The following is a 27,455-nucleotide window of genomic DNA, read 5'->3' as shown; positions in this document are numbered from 1 at the left end:
CCCCATGTCCATCTACACAGGCATCCCATGATGGTCCCCAATATAGAGTTCGAATCTTGTCTGGACCATTTCTCCCCTGGGACATGTTGGACATGTCCCTTCTGCTCTCCTGGCCTTGGGTGCCTGCTCTGCAGGGCTGGCTGGCGTCTGGGCACCGTGTCACTGACCAAGAACTTTGGATCATCCGAGACCCTTGGATTATCCACAGAACCTGGGCATCAGAATTCAGAGCAGGCAGTGGGAGGCACAGGCATCCTCTTATCTTATGAGCTAAACAGAATCCTGTTTCCTGTTTCCCCCTTTATAGGAGATTCTCCTAGAACTTCTGGAGAAAAAGTCTTAGACCAGAATGCCTCAGTGCCCGTCCACAAAGTCATTTCTATGCCACCCTGGGCAAATTTCAATTTTGTACTTTTTGGACTCCCAAACCTCTTCATTGTCTAAGCCTGCCTTGACTCCATGGCTGGAAGTCAGGCCCCAGATCAACGTCTTGCAGCTCCATCATCTTCCTTTGAAAAGGGGCCCGTGCTCCCCTCCTGAAATGGAACTCTGCTGCCCTATCTTCTGCTATTCCTTCTTGGAATCACTGCTGGCCGGCTCCTCCTCTAGCCCAGCTACTTCTGCTTCCAGAAGCTACCCACAGGATCTGGCTCCAGTGCTAGCCCTTGGGAGTATTCTCCTCTTCTTCATCCTTGCTGACGCAGTCAAGGAGCCCCAGATCTGCCCTGGCACATGCCAGGTCACTTTCTGCTGTGGTCCCAGCAGCAATGCTTAGTCTGGGGAAACCAAGGAACACTCTGGGGCCTGGGGATCGAGGGGCCTTTACAATGATCAGGCTTTAGGCAGTCACAGCAGGGTGAGGTAGGAGGGAGGGCTGCAGAGTGAAGATGTCCCTGTGAGGAAAATAGAGGGGTAGGACCCAAGGCCCTAGGAGCTGGGAGCTCAGGGCAGAGGCCATGTCTGCTAGGCCCAGATGGAAGGTCTCTGTCCCCTGAGCTCACCAGGTTTCTGCAACTCACCTCTTTCCCCTGTCCACCCCTCACATTCTGATGTTTTTCATCCAGTCGAGTCAGGAAGAAGTCTGGGTTTATGAGCACCACTATAAATAAAGGCTAGTTGGGTCACTGAAGGCTCCTGTTGTGGCGTTGTGTCTCAGTGCAGTGTCTTCCTTATTCTGTGTCCATTCATAGCATAAAAGATTAAATGGGCCTGGTGTATTGTTTTCAAAGCCATGACTCTAAATGCAAACCATGCTGACATCAACTGTTCTTGGCACTGGGGAACTGAGATGGTGTCCTTGCCAGGCTGGGCTCCCCACTGCCTGGGGCTGGACACCAGACCATGCTCACCAGCCCAACATTGGGCTCCTTATTGCAGCGTAGCTAGACATAGAGGAATGGCACCAGCCAGAGCCACAAAAGAGCAGAGAGCACCTCCTTCACAGGCAAGACCTCCACAGTCCACATGGAGCCACAGGTACAGGCTATGTCATGCTTGGGGTGATCCATCCCATGTGGTCCATCAGTCCATCAGCCCATCATCAGTTAATAAACATTAAGCGCCTCCACTGGGCAAAGTCAGTCCCTGGCCTCACAAGGAGCTCACAATCTAGTGATAACTTTGTTTGACAGTCACAAGTAAGAGGCCTGAGATAGAAAGAAAGACCAATAGTGTTTCTGCTTCCAGGACATCAACATCCCCCAGGTGGGATATGTGCAAGGCCATTCCGTCTGAGAACCAAAAAATGGCTGAGCCACCATGGAAGAAAGGAAGTGCTGTCTCCATGGAGACTTGGCACTAGGGTTGAAAAGGAGAGACTTTGAAAACCAGGGAGGACCTTCCTAACCCCAGAAGTCAATCTAGTGACCATTGGTCCCTCCCTTTGCATCTTGTGCCAAGACCACTGATGGTGTTTAGGACCTCATGCCACTCACTTAGGGAGTCTGTGTGGAACCTTCCAGGCTTCAGGGATGCCAGCCACCAGAGCCAGAACAGAGAGAACTGGAAGGGAAATCTGTATGTAGGTCAATGAAAGGTATAGGTAAGCCAAGAAAAGTTGAGAGCCAGCGCTCTGGCTTGTTCCATGAATAAATATGGATCCTGAGATACAGGCTCTGACATAAGCACTCCCCAAATACCTCATTGGATCCTCAGAACCACCCTTCAAGGTAAAGGCTATGATTACCCCCATTTTACAGAAGAGGAATCTGACAGACAAAGGTGAAATGACTTTCCCTCCTTCACATAGCTAGGAAAGGTCTCAATTCAAACTTGAACCCAGGACTTTTGGCCAGGCTCGGCACTGTGCAGGGCTGAGGCGCCCCCTAGTGGCTCCTCTGTCATGATACATGTGACAGCACTGCAAACCTCAAAGCTCAGTAGGGTTAACTAGCAGTAATAAACACAAAGCTTCCAGTTATGTCCAGAGTGAGGTTGGATCTACCTTGGCCCCATCCTCGGGGACTCTCCAACTTTGTGCCAAGACAGGAAAAGACCTGGGGGCTGCTCTGCTCACATCTGCTCCCTTAGATGGTCCTGACTGAGCCAAGAAAAGAAAAGCAAGATGGAACAGACGCCAAAGTCCACTTTCTGTCTGGATTGTGTGGAGAGGAGAGACTGGCTCTGAGAAGGCAAAGACATACTTCACCAGATTTAAGAGAGGTGGTCAAGAGGGAGACTCCCAAAGGGGGCATCCTACAAACTGGGGGAAGGGGAGTGGAAAGGGAATAACATATCTCCCATGGTGTGGGGTGAAAGGGGACTCCCTGGTGTCTGTGCCTGGGAATGGAAATTCCTGGCTTCTACCCATCACTCCCAGGGGCCTGCACAGTTCCCAGGTAAAGGAGGCAAATGGTCACCAATTAGAGTAGCAAGATGAGTGTGGATAAAATTTGTTTTCCTTCTACTTCATTGTGATGGAGAGCAGCAAAATTCATGATGGGCTGTTCTCATTGGCTCCCAGGATCAGGCCTCCTCAGAGAAAGGGCAGAGAAGCATGCACTAAGTGCTAACTGGGTTATGGGCTGTGCTAAGCGCTGGGGTAGCCCTTGCCCTCTAGAAACTAACCCTCTCCTGGAGGAAGACAATATCCAGAAGGAGTTTAAAACCTGGGAGCAGAAGGGGGCCTGCTACATCAGAAAGTAAGGAGAAGAGCTGTGAGGGGAAGCAGATGGGCAGGCCTGGGTCCCTCCCCAAAGCGGAGGCCTCAGGAGGAAGTTCCCAGGGGGAGATGGGGCCATCTCCAGGAGGAGAAGGCCATGGGCTGGATGAATGTACCAGGGGGAGATGGCATCTGAGGCCTCAGGTGCCAGCAGCAGAGCTGAGAAAATGAGTTCACAGGAAAAAAGTGCTTACAAGATTGAAACAAAGATGTTAGTGGGACAGAAAAGGGCCCCATTGTCACTGATGGGCAAAACCCTGGTCATGAAGAGAGCTACCCAGTCAGTCCCATGTCAACAGCTGATGGAACATCTCAAACCCAGGCCCCAAGAGCATCTCAAACACTTCAAGTCCAAAACGGACCATAGGACCTTTTCCCCCAATTCCTCCTCTCTCACAAGTCCCATTCCTGATGGATGGCATAAGGAGCCCACCTTTGTCACAATCCTCTTGACTTGGAGCCTCATTGTCTACCTGAACTCCTCACTCTCCCTCTCACTGCCCACTTCCCCATTCAAGACTTCCACAAAGCCTATTGTTTTCACCTCTGCAACATCTCTTGTTGATTTCACCTACACATCTCTGGTCACTTTCACCTCTGCAGCATCTCTCCAATTTACTCTTTTCTTCTCTGACATTGCTCCTACACCAGTGTAGTCACTCATTACCTTACAGTTGGAATATTGTGATAGCCTCCAAATGGATCTGCCTGCCTGCCTCAAGTCTCTCTCCACTCCTGTCCATCCATGAATGGTGGCTCCATTCAGCCTCCAAAGCTATTTTCCTAAAGCACAGATCTTACTGTGTCATCCCCCTGCTCAGTAAATTCTAGTGGCCTCTATTGCTTCCAAGAACAAATACAAAATACTTTGGCATTCTTAGACCTTCATGACCTAGCTCTCTTCCACCTTTCCAATCTTCCCCCTTTGCCTTGGCATTCACCTTTACCTGTTAAAATCCTTTGTTTACTTTAAGGCTCAGCTCAAATGCGGCCCCCTCCAGGAAGTCTTTCATGATCACTGCCCCTCCCCCCCACACACACACACACTCACGCTTTCATATATGTCTGTGTTGTCTCCTTCCCTCCAGTCCCAGAAATTGTAAACTCCTTAAGGGCAGGGACTGGCACTCTTTTTATTCTGAGCATCAAGCACAGTCTCTGACACATGGTAGGTACTTAATTGGTTGCTAGTTGATCGATTGTCTCAGCTGAGAGGATAGGAGAGGGAAGGAATAAACATTAAGCACCAATTTGGTGTCCTGCACTCAGCTAAGCATTTTACAAATGTTCTCTCAACTGATGCTCACAACAACACTGTGAAGTAACAAATATGCATTTATTAAGCCACAGGCAGAAAGTTATAACATGTTATATATAATGTATGTTATAACAGAAGGAAGGTACTAGAATTGAGATGGGTTAGGAAAGGATTTGGAGCTTAAAGAAAGCCACAAAGAGGGAGTTAGACAGAGAAAATGCTTAGAGCCTGGAGTTCGAGCGTCTTGTTTGTGCAACAACCAGGAGGCCGTGTCACTGGACCACAGAGTACATGAGGGCTTGGGGGAGGTTGGGTGGAGAGTAAGGTGTGAGAAGACTGAAAAAGTAGGGTTGTATTAGTGTCCTTGTGTAGTAGTTGAAAAAACTGAGGCAGACAGAGGTGAAGTGACTAGCCTGGGGTAACATAGCTACGAAGTATCTGAGGTTGGATTTGAACTCAAGTTTTCCTGCCTCCAGGGTGCCTCAGTTTAGAAGCCATGACCCTCATCCAGCACTGCTCTGCTCACTCATGGCCATCCAGTACCCATTTAGAGTCTTCTTTGTCGAGGCACATTCTTCTGCCATCTGCATACATGGTTTCCTTTTTAAGGAACTTTTGCAATCTGAACATTCTACACCGACTTTACTCAGGTTGCCTTTAAGAAGAAGCAAATTCCACCAGGATAGCCTTACTGCAAATTCATGCAATTTGTAACCGTGAAACAACAACAAAATCACCCTTCATTTTATTCCCTTGCACTGAGGACTGAGATCTGGGACTCACTCATTTTACAGAAGGGGAAACTGAGGTCAGGGAGGTAAAAGACTTGTCCAAGGTCACATTGTGAATAAGTGGCAGAGCTGGGCAGCGACCTTGGCTTCTCTGACCCCAGCTCTTGAGCCTGCCTCGTACCGATGAGGAAAGTGAAACCCCCCAGAGAGACCAGGTCGGAGCACCCAAGACAGGTGCCCTCCCTCCTTCCCCAGCCCCATTGCCCCTGGCCCCCTCAGACATTCTACCTGGCCCTTCCACTCTGAGAGTCACTCCCTCCCTTCCAGTCCCCTGCCCAGTCCCCCACCCCCACTCTAGGGCTCCCACATAAGCAGCCCTGGACCTTTTCTAGCCTGCCTCCACCCCCCAACACACACACACACACACACACACACACACACACACATACACACACACACACACACACACACACACCATACACACTCAGAAACCACCATGAACTCAACCCTGCCTTTGCTCTTGGCACTCTGGAAGCACTTTGTTCATTCATTCATTCATTCATTCATTCATTCATTCATTCCCTCCCTCACTCCTCTTTCAGGGCTTTGGGGACTGCACTGTGCCTGCTGGCCTGCCCTGCTCCCCACCCCCCCACCCCCAGCCCAGTAGCAGCTGCCCCTGGGTCTTCCTGAGCCGCCCCAGTACAGATCGAGTTCAGCCTGTCACTTCCCTCAGCTAGGGATAAGAGAGCAGGCTGCCCAGGGGCGGAGAGATTGTTCTAGGCTCCACTGGCCGGATCAGGCTCTGAGGTTACCTCCAGCAGCTCCGGTGCGGAGCTCACTGTGGCCACCAGGTGGCGCCAGTGTCCAGGTACAGAGAGCCAACCAGCCAAGAAGTGGGAGAGGCTAAGAAGGGAGACCACCTCCCATGCACACACCTAAGCACACGCACTCATACTCAGATACACCACACATAAACGGATGCTCAGGCACACAAACTACACATGAACATATACACACATGCACATCCTCAGGCACACTCATGCTCACCAAGACACATGCACACCCTCAGACACACTCGTGTTCACAATCAGACACTCGTGCTCACACTTAGACACATTCCCACGTGCTTCCTGAGAGAGTTGGCGGTCACGCGATGGGCAGGTGCAGCCTGCCGTTTGGGCTTCTGTAGCCCTGTTAGGCCTCACTCCCCCAGCACACCTGATGACTAGTCGTCTCCTGGACTGGTCCTCGGTCCCCAGGCTGACTCCGAAGGCATCGTTCCAATTCTACTGGCCTTCTGCTTGAGTGGGGGCTGGGGATGGGAGCGCTGTTGGTCGGCCAGCCTCAGCCCAACGGCCCAACATCGCCACCAGGTGGAGCGCTTTGAGCTGGAAATGTGTGGACCCGGCACCTGGGCTGGCTTGGGGTCCAGACTAGCCCCAACATATGGGAAGATCTGGGAAACTGGGAAAGAAAAGGGTAGAGAGTTGGCGAGCGCCCCCAAGGAGCGCAGGAGCTGGTCCTCGTTTCATGTGCAGTATTTCAGGAGAAACCAGCCTGCTGGTCAATGCCCTCTCCTGAAGGGGCCCATCTGCCCTAAAAGGGGGGTGGGGGGAGACAGGGGATGGGCACAGTTTTCTTACATACAAACAGTGAACATAAAGAATGGGCTGCACCCGCTAACCCAGGGACGGCTCAGTTCTGCGGGGGGGCCCATCAGGACAGAATGCCGCCTGCAGTGCTCCTCCTTAGGCACCCAACCGTCAAGTCAGCTCTGCAGGGGTCCCCTTCAAAGTCCTTTCTCAAGCAGTCTGGTGCCTCTTCCCCAATCCCTGCACTTAGTACGAGGAAGGGGCTCCAGCATCTAGGTAGGGGATTCCTCCAACTCCCAGCCTCCTCAGCCTTCAGCCTCAGGACCCACCTCAAAAGCACACAGGTTCAGTCCAGCATCTGGCACATAGGAGGCATTACTCAGGGATCACTGATGACACAGGGATGCACAGTCATACCTGAGATCTAGCTGGTCCTCCATGTTCCTCTGGTCTAATTGGAAACTGACATTCCCTTCTCCCTGGGATCCACCTGTCCTCCTGCTGTTTGTGCATTCCGTTGGCTTCCTCTGATCCTGAGGGGCATCTTGGAAGTTTCCACAGGTGAGAGGCCCCTCCTTCCACTTCTGCCTCAGGAACCTAGACACTATCCGTCAGTGCAATAGTTCAAGTCTTACACACACCACAGGTGTTTGCTGATCTGCACTGAAGGGCCAGGCATCACCTTCTCAAGATCAGGCTCAGAGTCAGCCCCGACACAGCTGGGGCAGCCTGCCTTTTTTCAGCAAGCATGACCCTGGAGAGGCTGCAGGGAGTGTCAGGGCAGGGGAGAAGCAGACAGATGTTCAAGGAGCCTTTTGGGGCTTGGAAGAGCAGGTGTCCCCCCCAAAACTGGGCCCTCCCACTACAGACGTCATTGAGGAGTGTGGTCAGGAGTGGCCACATGGAGGACTGGGACCATCTCTGCTTGCAAATTGATTAGAAATACTAGGAAGACCAAGCACACTGGCAAGGTGGAATTGAACCCTGCCATAGGCCTCAATAGTCTCATCTCTTAGATAGAGATGATGCTTCTGTGGCCACGACTTCATGGGTCATTGTGTGTGTCAGGGTCTCTGCTGTGCGGTGACTGTCAATTCACTTTAGCAAAGCTCTGATTGAATGCCAGATTACAGGAGGAAAATCCCCAATTTCAAATAAGCAGCTTAGGTCCTAGAGGGAGGTTGGAGGCCTCCAAGGTGGTGTCAGCCCCACAGGCCCATCATCCTCTGTGTGTGTGTGGGAGTGGGGGGGTGAGGCCATCAGTCAGCAGTGGAGGAAGGAAGACAATGATGGATGGACAGGAGCAGGTGCTCAGGAGAGCTGGAGTGGGAGGAGGCACAAGGATACAGATGGCACCTTTTTCTGCATGGAGATAAATGAGCGGACCAGAATTTCTCTAGTCCCTGATGGGATGATTCTATCATCAGGCATCTGTGAAAAATAATGTCTGGATCCAGAAAATTCCAGGCCCAAACAGTTCCTAGTTGTGGGAAAGGGAGCTAGAAACACACACCAGGGGTGAGAAAGGAGCTCCAGATATCTGGCAGGCCCTCAGAGCCTTGACTGAGAGACCAAAGTGAGCTGACCCCCCATCCCAGATATAGCTTCTCAAGGTCAGTCAATGAAAAGTGGTGTTTAGTGGGCCTCAGGCAACATAGCTCGAGGAGTAAGCCGAGAACTCTGATGACCCTCCCAACGTTATCTAACACACACCCCCAATTTAATGGTTCAAAGTCAACCACCTCATGCATGAATGCATAAGCCTATCATGTAGACCATGAACTGATTCAATTCGACCAGCATACATTAGGCACTTACTGCATACCAGACAGGTTCAGGTGGAGATGCCTAGAGGCCAGAAAAGAAGGGAGGACGGACTCTGAATTTTTACTGTCTCCTGTCACAAGAAGATCAGATGGGCAATGGGCACACGGACCCTGCCTCACCTGCACTGGATAATAGAAACCACATTTAGGTTGAAGTCCTGGGCTTCAGGCTTGGACCCCTACTCTGACCTCAGACCAGGCTAGCCAAGGCTCCCCTCAGGGCTCTAGGGGGACCTCTGGAGCAATGGGTGTCCCCAGTGTTACCAGCTGTCCCTCCCAGGATGACCATTGATCAATGCTCCAGGTCTACTGAACCAATGAAAATCAACGGACTTGAACATCACAGATGAAGAACAGAATCGCTCCCGTTGCCCCCAGAAACTCTGGGACAGGCTCTGCCCTGCACCTCCTGCTCTGGGCAGATGGGCTCAGTCTTAACCTGGCTTCTTCCAGCCTTGGTACCACCCTGCGCACCCAGACTGGATCTGGACTGTCTTCACAACCTGTCAGGGCTCACAAGGTCGTGGCTACCACCCGGCCCCTAGAACAAAAGAGGAAACTCAAAACAAAGTCCCAATGTCTGCATTCCAGATTTGAGGACTCTTCTCCACAAGGGGGAGGTTCTGGTTATCCAAGGACTTTCAGAAGAACCTGCCCTCCATGGTAGACATGTAACCAATCACCAGTCACTGTGGGGCATGAAACCAGGTCAGGAATTCCTCCCCAGGCCAGAGATACTGAAATGAGTTCATTAAGACTGGGCATGTTGGCCAGTCCCCATTAGACACTATGTCTACACAAAGTAAATACAGTTAGTTTATTAACTGTAGCACTGAATGATCAAGATCAAGATGATCTGTGCTCAAATCATGTCACTGGTCATTCTGGCTGTGTGACTTCTGAATCTCTGAACTTGCTTTCTCATCTATCAAATAAGAGTGTTGAGCCCTTCCATCATCTCCGGAAGGGTTCAGGAGGGTCTCACCATGAAAGGTGGCATATAAGTCTAGCTTTAAGGAAAACAAGGGATTCTCAGGGCTAGAGAGGAGGAAGGAGGGCATTTCATGCATGGGAGCCACCCTGGGTAAAGGCCTAGAGATGTTATAAGGAAGGAAACACTTCAGAGAGATTAGATGATTTGCTTTCGGTCACAATAATCTGGCAATATGACTTGAGTTTAGCTCATCTTGGTCTCAAGTCCAGGACTCCTGTGAGATGCATGAAGGCAGGAGCAGATGGCCACTGAGTGGGCCAGGAGGGCAGCATGATGACATTATCAGGGCCCATTGGCACATGCCCTGGACACACATGGTCACCAATGATATGTCTTCCCCTCAAATACGTGTGCCGTGGATGTGTTTTCCTGCTGGCCGTGTCTGCTCTACAGGAGAATGTCCTCACTGCCGACATGAGGCAATCTTTTCTTATCATGCCACTTGTTATGATGTTTGACTAAATGTCTTTTTGTTTTGAACTAGTTTATCACTTGTTGTGGCCCCCAGTAGTGGCTCCCTAGCAATGGTTTGGAATGGGTTCTGACTCACCAAATGTCTGGAACCTAGGCTGGTTTTACTGGGGGCTTGCATATGGAAGGGGCTCCAGGTGCTGAGGATCCCTGTCCTGGACAGGGTAGTTACAGAGATATGTGACTCACTTTGGGGGGGCTCCTCTTCAGGATGTACCAAATCCTACCCATTGCAATGTCCCCTTAATTCCCAGACTGATAATAACAATCCTGAAGGGTCACAGATTGTCTATTCTGTGCCAAACACTTTGCAATTATTATCTCACAACAGTCCTAGGAGCAGGTACTATTATCACCCCCATTTTGCAGATAAGGAAACTGCCGTTTAAGTGACTTGCCCAGGGTCACATAGCTAATATGTATCTGAGATCAAATTTGAACTCAGGTCTTCCTGACTCCAGGCCCGGTGCCCTATCCACTGCACCTCTTGGCTGCCTCAGTAAATATGTGTTGAATGAATGGATGTGTGATTGAGTGAATCAGCATAAAGTAGAAGTCAGGACACACTTGAGGTAGAAAGTGCTGGGAGAAGCCACAGAAGGGAGGGGGTTGGGGTGTCAGGGACAGTTTCATGGAGGAGGTGGCATTTTAACTGAGCCTTGGAGGGTACATTAAAAAAGATGGTTTCATTTCCAGAAAGGAGGGAGAAAAGAGGAGAAAGTAAAAGCAAGGTTCTTGGTGAGGAGGAGATTCAGTTGATTATTTTTTAAAAGTCATTTTCCAGGCACTCAGTATATTTCTGAGATATAAATCCTCCTCAGACTCATTATCTCCTTGTAAATCGAATTGATTTTCCCCTCTCATGATTCCGTGTCTTCAGCCCACAAGGTGAGTTTGTGGAGAGAAGCTGGGTCAGGGTCTGACATTTCCTGGGATCTGGCCCCAGAAGTGGCTGGAGCTCAGCAAGATGGTTCTGCCAAAGCCGGACAGAGGCTCCCAAGCCAAGGCTAAGACAGTGATTTGAGGTAGTGTGGCCCAATACATAGAAATGACTCCCTTAACTTCCCACTGCCTGAGGCAACTCTCTAAGACTCCCCTGCCTCAGAGGAGCACTGACATGCACACCCGAGGGGAATTTCCTCACCTGGAAGTCTCTACTTCCAGTAAAATCCCAAATCAAGTGCCACTTGCTATGGGGAAATAATTCTGGATCAGAGTATTTTCTAGGGAGCTAAGAAGAGCCAGCAGCCAGTGACCTCAGAAAGTGAAACCCCAGCAGAGGGAGGAAGAAGAAAGGTGAACTTTCCCTGGTCCATTTTGTGGGCGAGGCACTGCCTCCCTCGACAGGACCAGACTCTGAGCCTCCCAGATGGAACCCAGGGGGCATTTCCGAGGCTGGGACCAGTCCCCCAACAGCACCTGCTTGCTGATGACTGGGCGGAGAAGTAGCTCAGGAAATATGAGTGGAGCTCAGGGCTCTTGGCCTGGGCCCAAGCAGCAAGAATAAAAGCTTCTGGAGATATTTCATCCACAGCCACGGTCCATTTTTTACCTCCAACTGTGGCCATTCATATAAGAAATATGAAACAGTCCCTAGGACTCCACGCGCAGAAGCGTTAAAATAACTTTCTGAGTTATGTCTCTGCAACATAACAAATCACATTATCAATTAGCTTTTATAACAGAAATGGCATCCCATAATATATTCAAGCAGGAAAAAATTGCTTTGCGGAAATTTATGTAACCCTAAAAAAAAAAAAAAAAAAGGTAAGGAGGAAAAAATCCCCCGGAATTTATTGGGGATATAATAGGACACCATAATTTGAGTGGTGGATAGCTGTCCCAGAGGAGGGGACAAGGGGGCAAGGGGCCACTGCAGAAGATGGAATCCAGAAATTCAGTAGGTCTTTGGGCATGGAGGGCAGTTTGCCCAGAAGGGAGGAACAGAGCATTGTGTCCTCAAATATCTGCCTTTAGCATCATGCCTTCCACTGAAGCAAACAGTTGAAGGAGACCAGGTGAGAAAGGCCAGGTGAGGGGGCCCAGGTGAAGGGACTCAGGGAGTAGGGGTCAGGTGAGAGGGCCTAGGTAAGATGGATCAGGTAAGGGGGTACCAGGTGAAGGGGGGGCCAGGTGAGAGGGACCAGGTGAGGGGACCCAGATAAGAAGGGTCAGGTGAGGGGGCCCAGGTAAGAGGGGTCAGGTTAGGGGGTACCAGGTGAGAAGGGCCAGGGGAAGGGAGCCAGGAGATTTCTAGCATTCTCACTAAGCTGCTGCCCTGAATTAAAGGCTGAAACATTTAGAGAAGGAGGTGGGCTTTGTTGTGGTTGTTTTTGTCCAAGAAAGATCTGATGGAATTCTATTCCATGCCATTTTAAAATATGCTGTTTATTTATTTCACACAGAGCTGAGGCTTTTGTTGTGGGTGAGGCTGCCCCAGGGAAGAGGAGAGAGCAGAAATGTGCCACAAGAGGCCAGGACTGCAGCAGCAGGACCATGGCACTGAAGAGACCCATCCTTTTTGAAAATGGGAAGCCTGTGGACCATCATTTTCCCTAATGTCCTTCCACCTGGCAGGTATGGCTTCAGCATCAGCATACCGAAGGCAGCTGGGAGGGAGAAGATAGAGAGGGCAGTGGCAAGGGACAAAGGGAGACAAACAGCTTTCTGGAAGCCTCCGTGGATGCCAGGGTGCAAGCCAGAACTTTCTTGCCGCTTGTTCCTTTTGTGATACATCCATCACCAGTTTCCCAGTCTCCACACAAGCCCATCTCCCCAAGGACTCAGCTGTCACTGCAAAGGAGAGGCTCACATGTCTACAGAAGTACATCAAGGACCCCAATACCTTCTCACAATGAGCTTCCTTACTGTGCAGGAATTCTCGGCTCTGTCTCACCGTCTAATTAAAAAATAATTTCCTACTGAGAATCTGGGAGGGGGCCCCCTGGAGAGAATGTGAAAGTCCTCCATAGGTCAGGGACTCTAAAGCTAAGGCCCCCACTTAGGGAATGGACCCTATTTGGGGGGTAGTACTGGACTCTGATATCCCCAACAGCCCCTCTCCTGGGAAGACATCCCTTGCCTAGAGCATCTCTACCAGGCTCCCCAAATGTGTGGTGAGCATAGACCCTAAGAGCTCAGGATAACCAGCTCCCATACCCTGACCTCCCTATTCCCTGAGACACACAGCACTGAAATTAGGCCAGTTGAACACCCTACAAAACCCTCTAAGGGTTCAAGTGAAAGGAAGAGCAAAGCCATTACTTATTTTGAGCAATTTCTCCAGGCACCCCAGCCCTCAGCAACCCCCACGCTGATCAGTCAGAAGCATCGACATGGAGCAAGATCCTACACCAGTAAAAAGATTCCAACTTGCTGAAGATGCAGATGATGGTCAGCATTTTTTAGCAATGAAGTATTTTTTAATTAAAGTATGTACATGAGGTGTTTTTGGACATAATACTGTTGCATGCTTAACAGACTACGGCATAGTGTAAATATAACTTCTAAAAGTACTGGGAAACCAAAAGACTCACGTGACTCACTTTCTGACAATATTCACTTTATTGTGGTGGTCTGGAATGGAACCCACAGCATCTCCAGGGTTTGCCATGGTCAGGATCGCACATGACTTAGCAAGCACTACTCTCAAGAAGCAGAGAGATTGTAATGCCCCATTCACAAAGTCAGCGATTATGGGCTCATAAACCCAACAAAACTGATCCTTGTCCTGTGGGACACTGGACCCTTAATGAAGACAGGAATCCAATCATCCATAATGGGAAGGCCAGAGCTGCCCAGAGACTAAAAGGCAAACACCAGCGTCAAGTGAAACATGAAAAAGAAAGACAGGCAAGCATTACAGGGGACCAAATCGAAATAAACCATTTGCTTGCTTATAAAGTGGGGAGATGGGCCTGGGTTCCCTCTGACTCTACCACCGCAGAAGGCCTGAAAATGTTTTTTTCTGTCTTGAGCTTTAAAAAATTGAGAAGGAGGAGTGATACCTTAGAGGATGAAAGGGAGAGGGAATTTAGGGGAAATGATTTCACATAATTAGGGTGCTTAAGTGACACTTATGCAAACCAGGGAGTGGGGAGCAGCGGATGCCTGAACCTCACTCTTATCCAAACTAGTCAAAAGAGGGAACGATCCACACAGAGAGAGCTGGGGACAGACTCCATTTCTCTGAACAAGGAAACAGGAGGGGAAAGGGGGAAGGGAGGAAGGGAAATAAGAGGAAAGCAGATCAAGGGAAGAAAGATTCCTGAATGAAACAAACCATAAGGACGTACCAAAATATTTATAGTTCTTTTTTCGTGATGGAAAAAAATTGGAACCTGAGGGGATATCCATCAGCAGGGAAATGACTGAACAAGTCAAGATATATGAACATGATGGAATACTATTTTGTGTAAAAAATGATACAGGAGATGGTTTCAGAGAAACCAGGAAAGACTTGCATGAACTGATGCAGAATGAGGTGAGCAGACCCAGGAAAGCAATTTATTCAATGACAACAATCCTGATGAAAAAAAGCTTTGGAAGACTGAAGAACTTTGATCAGCATGATGATCAACCACAATTCCAGAAAACTGATGATGAAATATGCTGTGCCTACCTCCTAATAGGTGAAAACTCAATGCAGAAGAGACATTTTTTACATGACTGATGCAAGAATTTGTTATTTTTTACTACATTTGAGGTAAACTACATGCTTTACTTTTCTTTTTTTTTTCAGGGGGGAAAGGGAGGGAAAGAAAGCGGATCTTTGCTAAGTGACCAGAAAATTTTTTTCCTTCATAATTTTTTTTATTTTTAATGTTCTACAATCACTACCATAAAACTTAGATTTTTTCCTCCCTCCCTACCCTCCCATCCCCCTCCCTCCCCAAGATGGCATACAATTCTATATAGGATCTACACACACTTTCCTATTGAATACATTTTCACTACAGTCATGCTGTGTAGACAAACTAAAATAAATAGAAGAAAGCATATAACAAATCAGAACATAATACACACACACACACACACACACACACACACACACAATGATCTGCTACACTCTGCAAATGAATTCCATAGCTCTTTCTCTGAGTGTGGAAGGCATTTTGCCTTAAAAGACCATTGGGAATTTTTTTTTAAGTTCTTGCGTTGTTATGGAGTTCCAAGTCTACCAGAAAAAACTCTCACACACTGTGGTCATTACTGTGCGTAAAGTTCTCCTGGTTCTGCTCCTTTCACTCAGCATCAGGTCATATAAGTCCTTCCAGGCCTCTCTGAAGTCCTCTTGTTCATCATTTCTTATAGTGCAATAGTACTCCATTACATTCATATACCATAATATATTCAGCCATTCCCCAGTTGATGGGCATCCCCTTGATTTCCAGTTTTGGGCAGCTACAAAGAGTGCTGCTATAAATATTTTTGTACGTGTGTGACTCTTCCCATTTTTATGATCTCTTGGGGACACAGTCCTAGAAGCGATATTTCTGGGTCAAAGGGTATGCACATTTTTGTAGCCTTTTTGACATAGTTCCAAACCACTCTCCAGAATAGCTGGATGAGCTCACAGCTCCACCAGCAATGAATTAGTGTTCCAACTCTCCCACATCCTCTCCAACATTTATCATTTTCCTGTTCTGTCATGTTTGCCAATCTAATAGGTGTGATGTGGTACCTCAGAGTTGTTTTGATTTGCATCTCTCTAATCAAAAGTGATTTAGAGCATTTTTTCATATGATTATAGATATCTTTAATTTCTTCCTCTGAAAATTGCCTGTTCATATCTTTTGACCGTTTATCAATTGGGGAACCAAAAATTTTTTTTAAAGAAAATAGGAAATGAATTAGACTCTGTTTGTCATTAGATGTAAGTACTAGAGCACCTGCAGACAGTAAAAATAATTAGAAAAATTAGAGCTAGACAAATGTAGAATGGGGCACCTTGGGAGGTCCTCAGGGTGAGATTGGGGGACCATCCATCTGGCACCTTGCAAAGGAGTCTCTTATTAAAGTGTGGGTTGGATTTATCGGTCAGTAGGGTCACTTGTGAGATTCACGGAGCAAGAATAGTCCTTTAGGGTGTTCTGTCCTGGTGGAGTGGGACCAGCATGGAATGTCCACCAAGGAGGGCTTGTAATACATGACCTTGGCAAGTATTCTCAAGTGTGGGACTAAGGTTCTCCTGGGAGCCCAAAGCCCATGAGAGACCAACAGTAACCTGCCATTAGCAGACAGTGGTCAGCCATCATTGGTCAGGCCTCAATGGTCAGTGGTCAGTACTAGGTAGTGAGCCATCAGTCATCATCACCATCAGCCCTATTTCTTGTTGTGAGCTCAGGGCTCTAAATCGTGAGAAGTGCCCTGTCTTCCAAGGATCCAGGATTTTAGCAGCTAAATGGAGGACATGTGGATGGATCTCTTTGATCAACATTGAGAGAGTTAATACAAATCAAGTTTGGATGGCGTGAGTTGGGATTTCCCATGATATTCTGGAAGGGTGTCTTCTGATGGCCCCAATTCCAAAAAAGCGACTCCCAAATGAGAGTATGAGCAAGAAACCCCACTTCCCTCTGCAAGAATGTGCCCTGTGGATGACAGAGATGGATGGGCTGGCTCAGACACTCCAGCCACAGATGTCTCACAGTGGGAGTTAGCCCTGGTCCCCCATAGTCCCCACGGTGCTCACAGTGCCCATGGTCTCCACAGTACCCATGGTCCCCCATAGTCCTCACAATATCCACAGTCTCTCCTGGTCCCCACAGTCCCCATGGTATCCACTGTCCCCCACGGTCACCATGGTATCCAAGGTCCCCACAGTATCCATGGTCCCACATGGTCCCCACAGTCCCCCATGATCTCCTCCTTCTCAGCCTAGGGAAGAGGCAGTAGCGCAGGCCAGCACTCTCAAAGAATCTGCAGAATATCATCCACCTGACCTAGAGGAAGAAAGAAGGGGCTGGCCACAGTGCCAGGATGTACATGATGTGGGTTCTGTAGGAGGGAATTTGGGTTTTCACTCAATAATTAAAACTCTATTTCCAACTGCTGTGAGCCATTGTGCTCCTTAATGATCTTCCTTGAGGAGCCTGTGATTTTCCATCTTGTAAAAATGATTAAAAGGAATCATTATTCCATCGCTCTGAAACAGAGGAGCAGGGCCATTTGTATGCAATTAATGTTCCTTCTCTTTAACACGTGCGCTATGACTTCATGCCAGAGCTAACCTTTCTGTCCTCTCATTTTAGTATGACGATGATGAAGGTAGAAACAATCAGTTTAATTAGCCCATTTCCAGGAGGGAAATCAATTTCCCATACATCTAGACCCTTTGCTAGATCTCCCTTTCTTTTTTCTTGTCTCTTCCTTTTTACCTGGTGAAAGCCCAAGCTGAGCTGGCACCACTTTGGCCCCTCAGCATCTGGGAGCATTTAGGACAATGGTAGCACTTTGGCCTTTGCTTCCAGATGTACTGAGAAGAAAGCGGGGGTGGTGTAATTGAACTGTTTGAAAAGCAAGGACCTCAGCCATTGAATGATGGATTCAATTCAGCAAAGTTGAGGGGGACAAATCATTCTCCTGAAATCATTCCTGAAGCTGCAGAGTAAATATAGATTCTGAACTGCCTGAGCTCAGCATCAGACCAAGGCAGAAAGAATTGATGAGGGAGGCGGCTGGGTTGGACCTCAGCTGTGGAAAAGGGAGTCAGGGTGTCCTGTAGCCCCAAGGAAGAGGATGGGAAACTGCCACCCAAAGCCCTCCTCATGGGGCCACTGTGACTGTGGGGTCTACATCCTTTGGACACTTACTGGAGACCTTGATGAGGAGGGTCCTCACCCTTGTTTCCCTCCCTATGCTCTCACTTGGGGGTTCAGAGATCTTCTCCATGCAAAAGACCTCTCTACCTCCAATCCTAAATCTATCCAGGACTTCAGTCCTGAATCACTGGCTGCCTTTTGAACGTTCCACCCAGCTCCTTCCTTTGGATGACCTGTCGGCACCTTAAACTCAACGTGTCTAAGCCAGAATTCGTGACCATTTCCCCACACTTATTCCAGGCATGGCTTCCTCATTCTGCTAAGGGCACCCCATTCTACCAGGCTCCCCAACTTTAAACACTCCCATCACCCATGACTTCTCAGCCCCCATCACTGAGAATCTCCAGTTTTCTTTAAAGCATTGCTCAGATCCCTCTGAATGCTGGGAGCCAGCCCTGGTCTCCTCAGTCAATGCTTTCTGCTCCTTAGAATGACTGAGCTTGGTAGGGGGCTTGATCTGTGAGGTGCAGGATATCCTGCTTCCAGCCTGTTGTCAGATCTTTGTTGCCTAGTGACTCAGTGGGTGCCTGATAAGTGTTTGTTGAAATGACTCTGCCACAGCCCAGTTCTAGGTGATGGGGTTCCAGGACTTGGACACCCCTATGAATGGCTAAGGGGGAAGGAAGGTGTTGGTCATGGCATGGATTTGTTTATGTCAATTCTTTTTTTTTAATTTTTATTTTGATTTCCGATTCTCTCCCTTCCTCCAGCCCCTCCTTCACCCATTGAGAAGGCAAGGGATATGATACTCATTCTACATGTGAGGTCATGCAAAGCATATTTCCATCTTGACCAGCAATTGGCACAGTAGCTTACTGAGTTGATCTAAGGTGGCACTGGACATAGAATCAGGAAAGGTCTGAGTTCAAATTCTGCTTCTGACACTTGATGGTGATGTAACCTTGGACACACCACATGAGGTTTCCTCTCTTTGCAGAAAGATCCAACCAGTCCTTGCTTGGACTTGAGCCACTGGACATCACTGGGTTAATGTGGGAAAGGCTCCTGTCAAACTTAGAAGCCCCCTAGAAACAGAAACCTGGCCCCCTCTGCCCCTCATACTGCCCCAGAGCCTCCTCTGAGTCTGTCCCCATCATGGAGGTGGTTGCTCTTCCTGCTCACCTGGTGGGGGGGAGGCGACCTTGACCTTTCCTAGGTAGAAGTTGCTTGTTTTGCATTCTCCAACTCAGCTTGACTGACAATAAAACCCTAAATAGTTTCCCCAAGGAAATTTATGGAGGCATTGTGCCAGGCTCGCTTTGTCAGGGTGATTCAAGGGACGCGGCCTACATCCACACTCCATCAAACACGGCAGCGTCAGCCAATATAATCTAATTGTTTGACATTTTTATCACAATTCATTGAGACGAAAGGAAGATGACTGGATTAATACTGCGATGCTGTTGGCTAATAGCGGGTGTGGGGCTGATGGGCCAAATTACAGGGAAGCTCTTAAATTTTCTTATTATAGATTTTAATTCTTTGTGACAAGCCAAGAGAGATGCTTCAATATAATAAGGGGTAGAGAGGCCACAGAACAGCTGCCGGAAACACCAAAGGCCCAGGGCAGAATCGAGCCGCTCATGTCCAGGGCTCATGTGGGCACCTACAAGGGCTTCTCAGAACATGTGCACCTACTGTGTGAGCTGGTCTGGATCACTTCCAAGGAGATAGAGACCTACCCCCCAGGCTTGGTGTGGGACCCCCGAGCTTTGGTTTCCTTATCTATAAGATGAGGGGGTTGGACACAATGATTTCTGAGTTCTGAGAGTCTTGCTTTATTTTCAATGCATATACCTATATTTATATCTACATATAAAAATGTAATGAAATATAGCATATACACACATATATATCTATATACACATACAAATGTATGTGTGTATATATATATATGTATATATAGGATATATGTGTGTGTATCTCTATATTTCTGTCTGTGTATATATACTACAAACCATTTCCCAAAAGATAAAAGGTCAGAGTTTAGACAATTTTCAAAACAAGAAACAAACCACCAAGAACCATCTGAAATTGCTTAGAATTGCAAATAATCAAAGAAAATCAGCTGCAAGAGCTCTCAGTTCTCTCTTAAACCCTGTTCACTTACTTGGCAAAGGAAAGAAAAGATGGAAATATTCTATGTTGGAGAGAAAAACTGGAGAAAAGCAGGCAAGCTCCTTCCCTGGTCACAGAGCTTAGAATCACACTGAATGTTGGGGAAAACAACTCAGAAAGATTTTTAAAATGGCAAAATTCCAATCATTCATTTCTCTCATTTAGCACAGTGATTACCAGGCTCATTCCCTCATAAGGTCATTGGGGTCAGGGAGAAAGGGCCCACCTGAACAAAAATTTTCAGAGAAGAACATTTGCAGAAGACAAAAACATGTTCTTTTTACTCAAAGAGCACTGAAATGACATCACTATGTTGGAGTCAAGGCTCAGTGGGTCCCTGTGGTTGATCAAATACATTCTCAGATGTCTCTACCACAGGTCGGGCACAAGTAGTCCATATGAACACTGGGAGTGGATAGCTCTGAATTTGCACATCTCATGTTTCTTTTGAGCTTTTGCAACTCTGCTTTGTTCATACAGCGCAGCGCCTTCTTTGATGTGAGCACACCATGCTGGACAATCCTGTAGTGGCATTTCCCATGTCTCACAATTGATTCCAAAGTTCTTCAGAGAGACCTTGAGAGTGTCTTTGTATGTTTCTTCTGACCACCATGTGAGGGCTTGCCCTGTGGGAGCTCTCCTGGCCTTTGCGAGTGTTTCAGCCCTTATGAGTACATGCAGTGCTGAACACCAGATCTATGAAAGCTGCCCATTCCTCCTCTGCTCCACTGTTGCCAACTATGTGTTGGTTCAATTTTCCCTCCAAATTAGCAACAAATTGTTCACACATGGAGCAGTGCTCTAATCTATTAACAAGAAGTCTTCTGGTAATTGTCTTGCCTTGCGGCTGCCATTTTTATTAAATGTGAGTATTTATCTTAGAGAAGATAAGTCTATGATCTGTCCAGTACTGTGTGCCATATATCACCTTTGTCACTCTCACATCTCTCTCTTCTCTTTACAGTGATGTAGTCTATTAAATGCCAATGTTTGCTGTGAGGGTGCATCCACAAAGTTTTATTGTGTTGGTGATGAAAAGGCCATGAGATGCACAAGTCTTCACTAGTAAGTGACCATTGCTGTTGCTTTCTAACTCCACTCCTCCCAAGAACTCCCTGACAAGTCTGTTAGTCTGAGCCTACTGTGGCATTCAAGTCACTCAGAATTATAAGCTTGTCCTCTTTCAGCACTTTGAGGATAAATGTCTCCAGTTCTTCATAAAATTTTTCTTTGACCTCATAGGATTTGTCATGGTGGGAGTATAAGTACTGATGAAGGTGGTACGGTGCTTTCCTGAAAAAGGCAATCACATTGTCATGGGCCTGTCATTCAGTCCTTTTGTGAGGCACACAAGCTTGTTGACTAGATTAGTTTTGATTGCAAAATTTCTACCAGCTTCATGGCATTCCCCTTCACTGTGGTCACTCCAAACACATGTATCTAGCTCTGACTTCAGTAAGGTGGCCTTCATTTGCCAACCTTGTTTCACTCAGGAATGCATTTGGATGTGATACATGCTGAGTTCTCTTGCAACCGGAGTTGTTTGTCTTTCAGGTCTACTGGATTTTGTGATGTCCATAAGTACAAATACATTCTATGTACTGATAGTGAGTGCAACTGTCTTTGCAGATGTTTCTGTACTTTTTTTGTGTTTTCACCTCTGCGTGGGATCCCCACTGATGGTGGTAATCAGGCTAGGGTTGGGTGAAGCAATTTTTGGGCACCTTTTGTAGCCTCTTCCTCACATCAGGAGGTGGGCAGTGTAATCCTTAACAGGTTGCTCAGAAACCCAGGGGGTTGCCAAGCCCACTGCTGCTTCCAGTGAGAAGATGACCCTATGGTCTAGGTTGCCTGTGCACAGGATTGTGACTACAGTTCCAAATGTATCCATACCTGCTGTTTCATCACCAAAGGACTGTCACCACAGGACTTTGAGATAGATAAAAATGGTAAAATGGTACGGGTGACATCTTTTGATTCATGAGTAATTGGATTTAAGTGGGACAGAGTTGCACGAAGTTGTTGGCCTCACTCTCTCTTCCAGAATCATCAGAGTCCAGTGATAGGACAGAAGTCAAGATGACTGTCAATAGCCTGGGATGCAGTGGACACCTTGGTGTCTTCTCTGTCTGACCAAGCTCTAAGCACTCCACAGAACCTGCTTCAGCTGCCTTCATGGCTGTTGGAACAAATTGTTCTCATGCTCCTATTCTACCAAGGGAAGTCTTCACATTCTTGGTATAGACACCCCCCTACCTCACCAATGGGTTTGAGACTCCCAGTTACCCTCAGCTTGGTTTAGCCTGTCTGCCAAAACCATTACTGGGGTGTGGCCACTGTGCATGCTACAGCTTCCTGGACCCACAGGTGAGAGTTGGGTGGAACAGGTGTACACCACAGCAACCTTCACCCCAGAGGTGCTAGGCTTGCCTGAACACACCTTATGTCCCAAGTAAGGGGTCTCAAATAAGGAGAAAGAACCATTCCACTCAATGGAGATCATCTCTCAGTAGTTTCTAGTTTCATTTTCTAGATGTCAAGAACATGATGGGTCTAGCTCCCATACATGAATGTGCTCTGGAGGACTACAGTTCACCAGTCAGTACCTTTCTCTCTTGTCTGCCTCCCTGCAGATTCTTCCTCCATACATCTCTCCTAAGAACCTCTGTAATCAAACAAAGTAAATTCTCTATAGCAGCTACAGGATCACAATCAGCATTCTCTCCACCAATCAGCCGTGAGTCATATCTCTTTCTGCTTATGTGTAATACTACCCAGGGCTATTCCTTGCCCAGTTTCCATGGGTGAGATTTGGGTTACATGTATATGGAGAAAATAAGGAAGGAATTGACCAAGAAAGATACTACCAACAAAAACCAGAAAGGATCTAAAGACACAACTAATAATACACTCACTTCAGCAGAGAAGAAAACCATCAATGGTATAGATAAAGATGAAAAATAAGTTAATGAAATACTAAATGTTGAGAGAATTGGATTACAAGTTAAAATCAGGTAAAGAGCTAGAAGGGAGGTCAGAGCAACCTCAGCATGGCTGAAGTGGTATATCTGTGTTCTCACCAATGGGGAACTCTATCCCCCACCCCAGATCCCAGCTCATTCATGCCTTCTCATCCTGGGGGATTCTTCTCAGTCTCCTGCCATGAATCCTCTGCAGAGCATCTCCACAATAAAACAAAGACCTTCCTATGTGCCTCTCCATTACCCTTGGGTGCCATCATAGGTGGGGGTGGGGGATGCCAGTCTCTGCATCTACCATCCTTTCCTTCCACAACATTCCTTTTCTGGTCACACATATCTTGATAAAACATGTTACACCATTTTTGGGGTGCAGGTCATCACGAGCAGTGGCCAAAGTCTGGTCACATCCAGCCTGACCTTGGGAAAATCATGGGGAAATCACATTGTGATTCTGTAGAGATTGTCAGATTGTTGGAAGAATGTGGGTGATTAAAAAAAATGGATTGTGCCAAGGAGTCACTTCAGACCATCAAAAGAACTATGCATTTTCCTAAATGATTCACTCTCTCTCCTGTTGACATCGGGACTCAGCTCACTCTCCATCTTCAGTCCTTCTCCCAGACCTATGTGCCAAGGGACCGTTTCAACAGGCTGCCCAACTGTAACAGCAAACACTCTGGTACCCCCAGGATGACCTGCTAGCACAGGCTCTTAGATCTTCTTTATAAAAGAAAGACAGCTTCAAAAGGGTCAGCAGTCCTTCTTTAATTAACATATATAAGTCATTCACTAGCTCAGAGGAAAGGCTAACACCCCGAATGTGGAGAAAATACAGAGAAAATTCAAGCATAGAAAATAACACAAAGATGAACCGACAGGGCTGCAACTGTTTGACAAAATAATACAACCACCTACATACACCACCAGATGGGGGAGCACCAATGACATTTGAGAAGTGGGGGGGGGGGGAATCTTAAGAAGTGGCTACTTAGAGTCTCATACAGGGAATCAAAAGGTCCTTCTCATAAGCGAAACCCCCAAAGGAAAACACCAACCTTCCAGTATCTATAGTTTTCAACTAATAGGCTCAGAGCCAGAAGGCATCACAATCCACGTGACTCAGCACAGCTGTGAACTACCGAGGTTCAAAGGAGATTAAGTCTTCAGATGTTCACAATTTAGCCTGAGCCTGGGAAACTGAACTCCAAAAAGGAAACAGCAAAAGTCCCACCTTGCTTGTGCTGACTACCAGCTCAAAATCCTGACCTGGACGAAAGACTCTTCTCGGTCATTTGCTTTTTTTTCCCTCTGTGGGTTGTGAGATTGCTCTCTTGTGAATGATCCTGGACTCAAGACTTTGTGCTAAATATTCCAGGAATAGAGCACTGAACACAATACTGGAGGTAACACCCAGTAGTGAGAACAGTGAAACTCTCCCCTCCCTAGTCCTAGAACATCTCTCTCAGTGCAACTGAAAGTTGCATTGGATTTCTAGATTTCTGTGGCACACTGTGAATGGACATTGAATCCATGAGCCACAGAAAGACCTCTGCCCTAGAAGTTTCAACAAACCACAGCCACAGCACTCCTCCATCATCTTGTATTTGTGAAGTTGATTTGTTGAGCCCAAATGTGTGACTTCCCTAACCAGTATCATCTCATTAGATACAGCTCCATCAGAGAAGTGTCACTCTGTGTCCTTATACAACTGTGGGTTCCTTTCCTGGACCTCTTGTGCATTCCTCATTGTTCCTATATGGCTTCTCTGTGATCTCTTTCATGGGCCTTTTTTTCCTCTCCCTTCCTTGGACTTTGAAGCCCCATAAGAATTGCCCAGGTAGTCCCTCAGTGAGTATGTCCTTGCAGACTCATCTTTGGTGTCCTCCACAGGTGCTTTGATCTTGTTTTCATCCTGGTAGAGAGGGAAATGGACAGTGAGAGGGGATGATTCAGGAGGTGGTCACCTGGGGGAGGTGGAGGCTGAGGTGAGGGAAGAGGACAGAGAGAGGTTTGAGAGTCTGGAGGAGAGGAAATGAAGGTGATCATGAGAGATGGTGGAGCCTGCCATTTCAAAGGAGGTGAGATGCTGTAAAGATGGGGGTGGGACAGAGCATCTTGTCAGTGGGCAGCTTTGCTGTGATGATCATCCAAGGCTTCACTGATTGTTGGCTAATGGAGCCTCTCTTCTGTCTGGTCCTTGGAGGAGTTCTGCATATTGCTTCACATACAACAGAGCCAAACAAGGACAAGTCCTTGAACCATGTTGGTGCATGTGAGAGGTTTCTATACAACAAGCCAACCTTGTAAAGCTGAGCTTAACTGCATGGGAAACCATATCTTTGTTCCCTGAAGCCCTCAACTTGAGGAAGAGAGAGCTGGTTCACCTTTACTGCTTCATCCTTAAAATGAGAATAACAATCCCTTCCCTCCCTGCTTGCCAGAGTTGCTCTAGGAGCTGGGCCAGCTAGGTGGTGCTACAGTGGATAGAACATTGGCCCTGGAGTCAGGAGGATCTGAGTTCAAATCCACCTTCACACACTTACTAGCTGTGTGACCCTAGGCAAGTCACTTAATCCAAATGCCTCGAAAAAGGAAAAGATATTTGAACTGTTGACATTACTGAGGGCTTTGGAGGATGAGTAATACACTCTCTTTCTGGTACTATGAACTACATCAGTAGCACAAAAACCTTCTAAAAACAAGAATATTGGGGAAAAGAATGGTCCACCTTCCCCAACGCCCAGCAGTGAGAATGGCAGGCCCAGAGAGGCTACTGACTCAGTCTGAGACCTAAGGAGATGGAGCAAGTCCCCAGAGACCTGAAGGGGTCAGTGGAACCTCAGAGCTCCCTTCCCCCTCCAAATACCTATAGATCTCTCTATGCTGTCTGACAGGCACACACATGTCTCACTCCCACTGAGCGGGGAGAGGAGGCCAAGCTAGCAGTTCCTGGATTTCATAAAACTGATGGAACAAGTTAGGTCCAAGAGCAAATGAAAAATCTATTGATGGATAATTAATTTCCATCATTGGGCACCTTTGCTCACAAGCCTCATTAGCTCAAGTGCACAAGCAGAAAAGGAAGACAAATGCAGAGAAAATCCAAAAAGCAGAGAGCAGCTCAAAACTCCAAGTGGTTCATCTCCCTGGTGCCTCCTCCTACATTCTGCACCCAGCCCAATTTTGGAAAGGACACAGGCTCAGAGAAAGGCCCTCAGTGACACAGGAGGCCCCAAGGCTGGTCACCATCTGCATACAACATGCCTTTCCAGGCTTCCTCTCCCTCAGTGATTCCCCTTCACATGCCTGCTCCCATTGACCCTTGATTATGTCTGACACTCAGCCTTCACCCCTACCCCAGCCTGGTGACCCAGGCCTGGCACTCAATCCTACAGCATTTATGAAGCACCCTCTTGTCAATGGAGGTGCAAAGATGAAACCAACCCTGCCTCTGAAAACTTTACATTGTCCTGGGAGAAAACATGGAGCAAGAGAAGTAAATAAAAATATATACCGAGTAATTACTCATTAATTCGGAGGGCAGTGCTAACAACTGGGGTGAGGACCCAGGAAAGGCCTTTGTAGGGATGGGGAAAAAGGATTGTAAGACCTAGAAGCGAGGAGAGAATACATTCCGGGGATGCAGGACACCAAGGCAAAGGTGCAGATGTGGGAAACAGGATGATGTAGACAGGAGGGTGCAGTTAATGGGTGAAGGCAGGTCAGAGTCGGAGGGGGAAGGACCCTGAGTGCTGGGGGGAGGGGTGGGCATTTCATCCTGTAGGTGCTAGGGAGCCTTTGGGGCTCCCGGAACAGGGGAGGTCAGAGCCACACTGTACTCTGTCAGCTTCTGGGGAGAGGTGAGGGATTAGAGGCAGGGAGGCCAAAGAGGCAGCCATAGGGAGCTGGACTCATCCGTCTCTAAGATCTCTTTAAACAATCTCAGTCTCTGGAGAATAGGCTCAGATTTGCTCAGTTCCTACAGAGCATTGTTCGCACCACGTCACAGACAGATGTAGTGTGATTGCTGGGTGATTCTTTCCAGAGCTCCAAGGGCCCAAAAGTTACCCATAAAGACTACTAATTGCTCCTTAGGCATTGGTGCTGGACTGGCTGGAGCACCAAACCTGGATTCCTGTGACTTGATCTTGGTTGGACACCAGAATGTGAGAGAACATAGAAGCTGCCCAAGGTGGCCCTGTTCTTGGGTCCCAAGGCTCAGTCCAGGCTGCCTTGGTCCCGTACTAGTCACCAAGCTCCACCAGAGTCTTCTGAAGCAGAGACAACCAAAGCTGTCTGGAGACACCAGCAGTCCTATCCATGAAACCAAGTGACAAAAGTATCCTGCCCACAAGGTGGTGAACTGCCTGCAGCCAGCTCCAGAACCTAGGTACGCTCCTCAGCCTCTGCTGCTTCCTTTATGTATTAGCACACATCTCCCCCATTTCCTCTAGGAATGGGGTCCATGCGTATGCCAGACCCCCCATTACAATGTGTG

General features: G+C 47.7%; 1 protein-coding gene and 2 long non-coding RNA genes across 7 annotated transcripts in view; 2 read left to right on the top strand and 1 right to left on the bottom strand.

Annotated features, from left to right (window-relative positions):
- CFAP46 (cilia and flagella associated protein 46) overlaps nucleotides 1-1,129 on the top strand; it is a 135,891-nt gene extending 134,762 nt beyond the window's left edge. For all 5 annotated transcript variants that reach the window (XM_072629131.1, XM_072629128.1, XM_072629129.1 and 2 more), the window contains one exon: nucleotides 308-1,129. In XM_072629131.1, the coding sequence (XP_072485232.1) occupies nucleotides 308-444 (137 nt within the window). In that variant the 3' untranslated portion in view covers nucleotides 445-1,129. The remainder of the gene's footprint in view (nucleotides 1-307) is intronic.
- Nucleotides 1,130-4,477: 3,348 nt separating this feature from the next.
- Nucleotides 4,478-7,358, bottom strand: LOC140517678 (uncharacterized). Its single transcript, XR_011971724.1, has 3 exons — nucleotides 7,162-7,358; nucleotides 6,371-6,616; nucleotides 4,478-5,073 (listed from the first exon to the last, which is right to left on the bottom strand). It is a non-coding gene; the product is annotated as an uncharacterized lncRNA (long non-coding RNA).
- Nucleotides 6,439-14,813, top strand: LOC140517677 (uncharacterized). Its single transcript, XR_011971723.1, has 3 exons — nucleotides 6,439-6,525; nucleotides 12,441-12,612; nucleotides 13,322-14,813. It is a non-coding gene; the product is annotated as an uncharacterized lncRNA (long non-coding RNA).
- Nucleotides 14,814-27,455: the final 12,642 nt, after the last annotated feature.

This window comes from Notamacropus eugenii, chromosome 1, assembly GCF_028372415.1.
Source record: "Notamacropus eugenii isolate mMacEug1 chromosome 1, mMacEug1.pri_v2, whole genome shotgun sequence".
Taxonomy (NCBI): Eukaryota; Metazoa; Chordata; class Mammalia; order Diprotodontia; family Macropodidae; genus Notamacropus; species Notamacropus eugenii.
The sequence above is the reverse complement of the archived record's forward strand: the minus strand, read 5'-3'. Positions and strand labels throughout refer to the sequence as shown.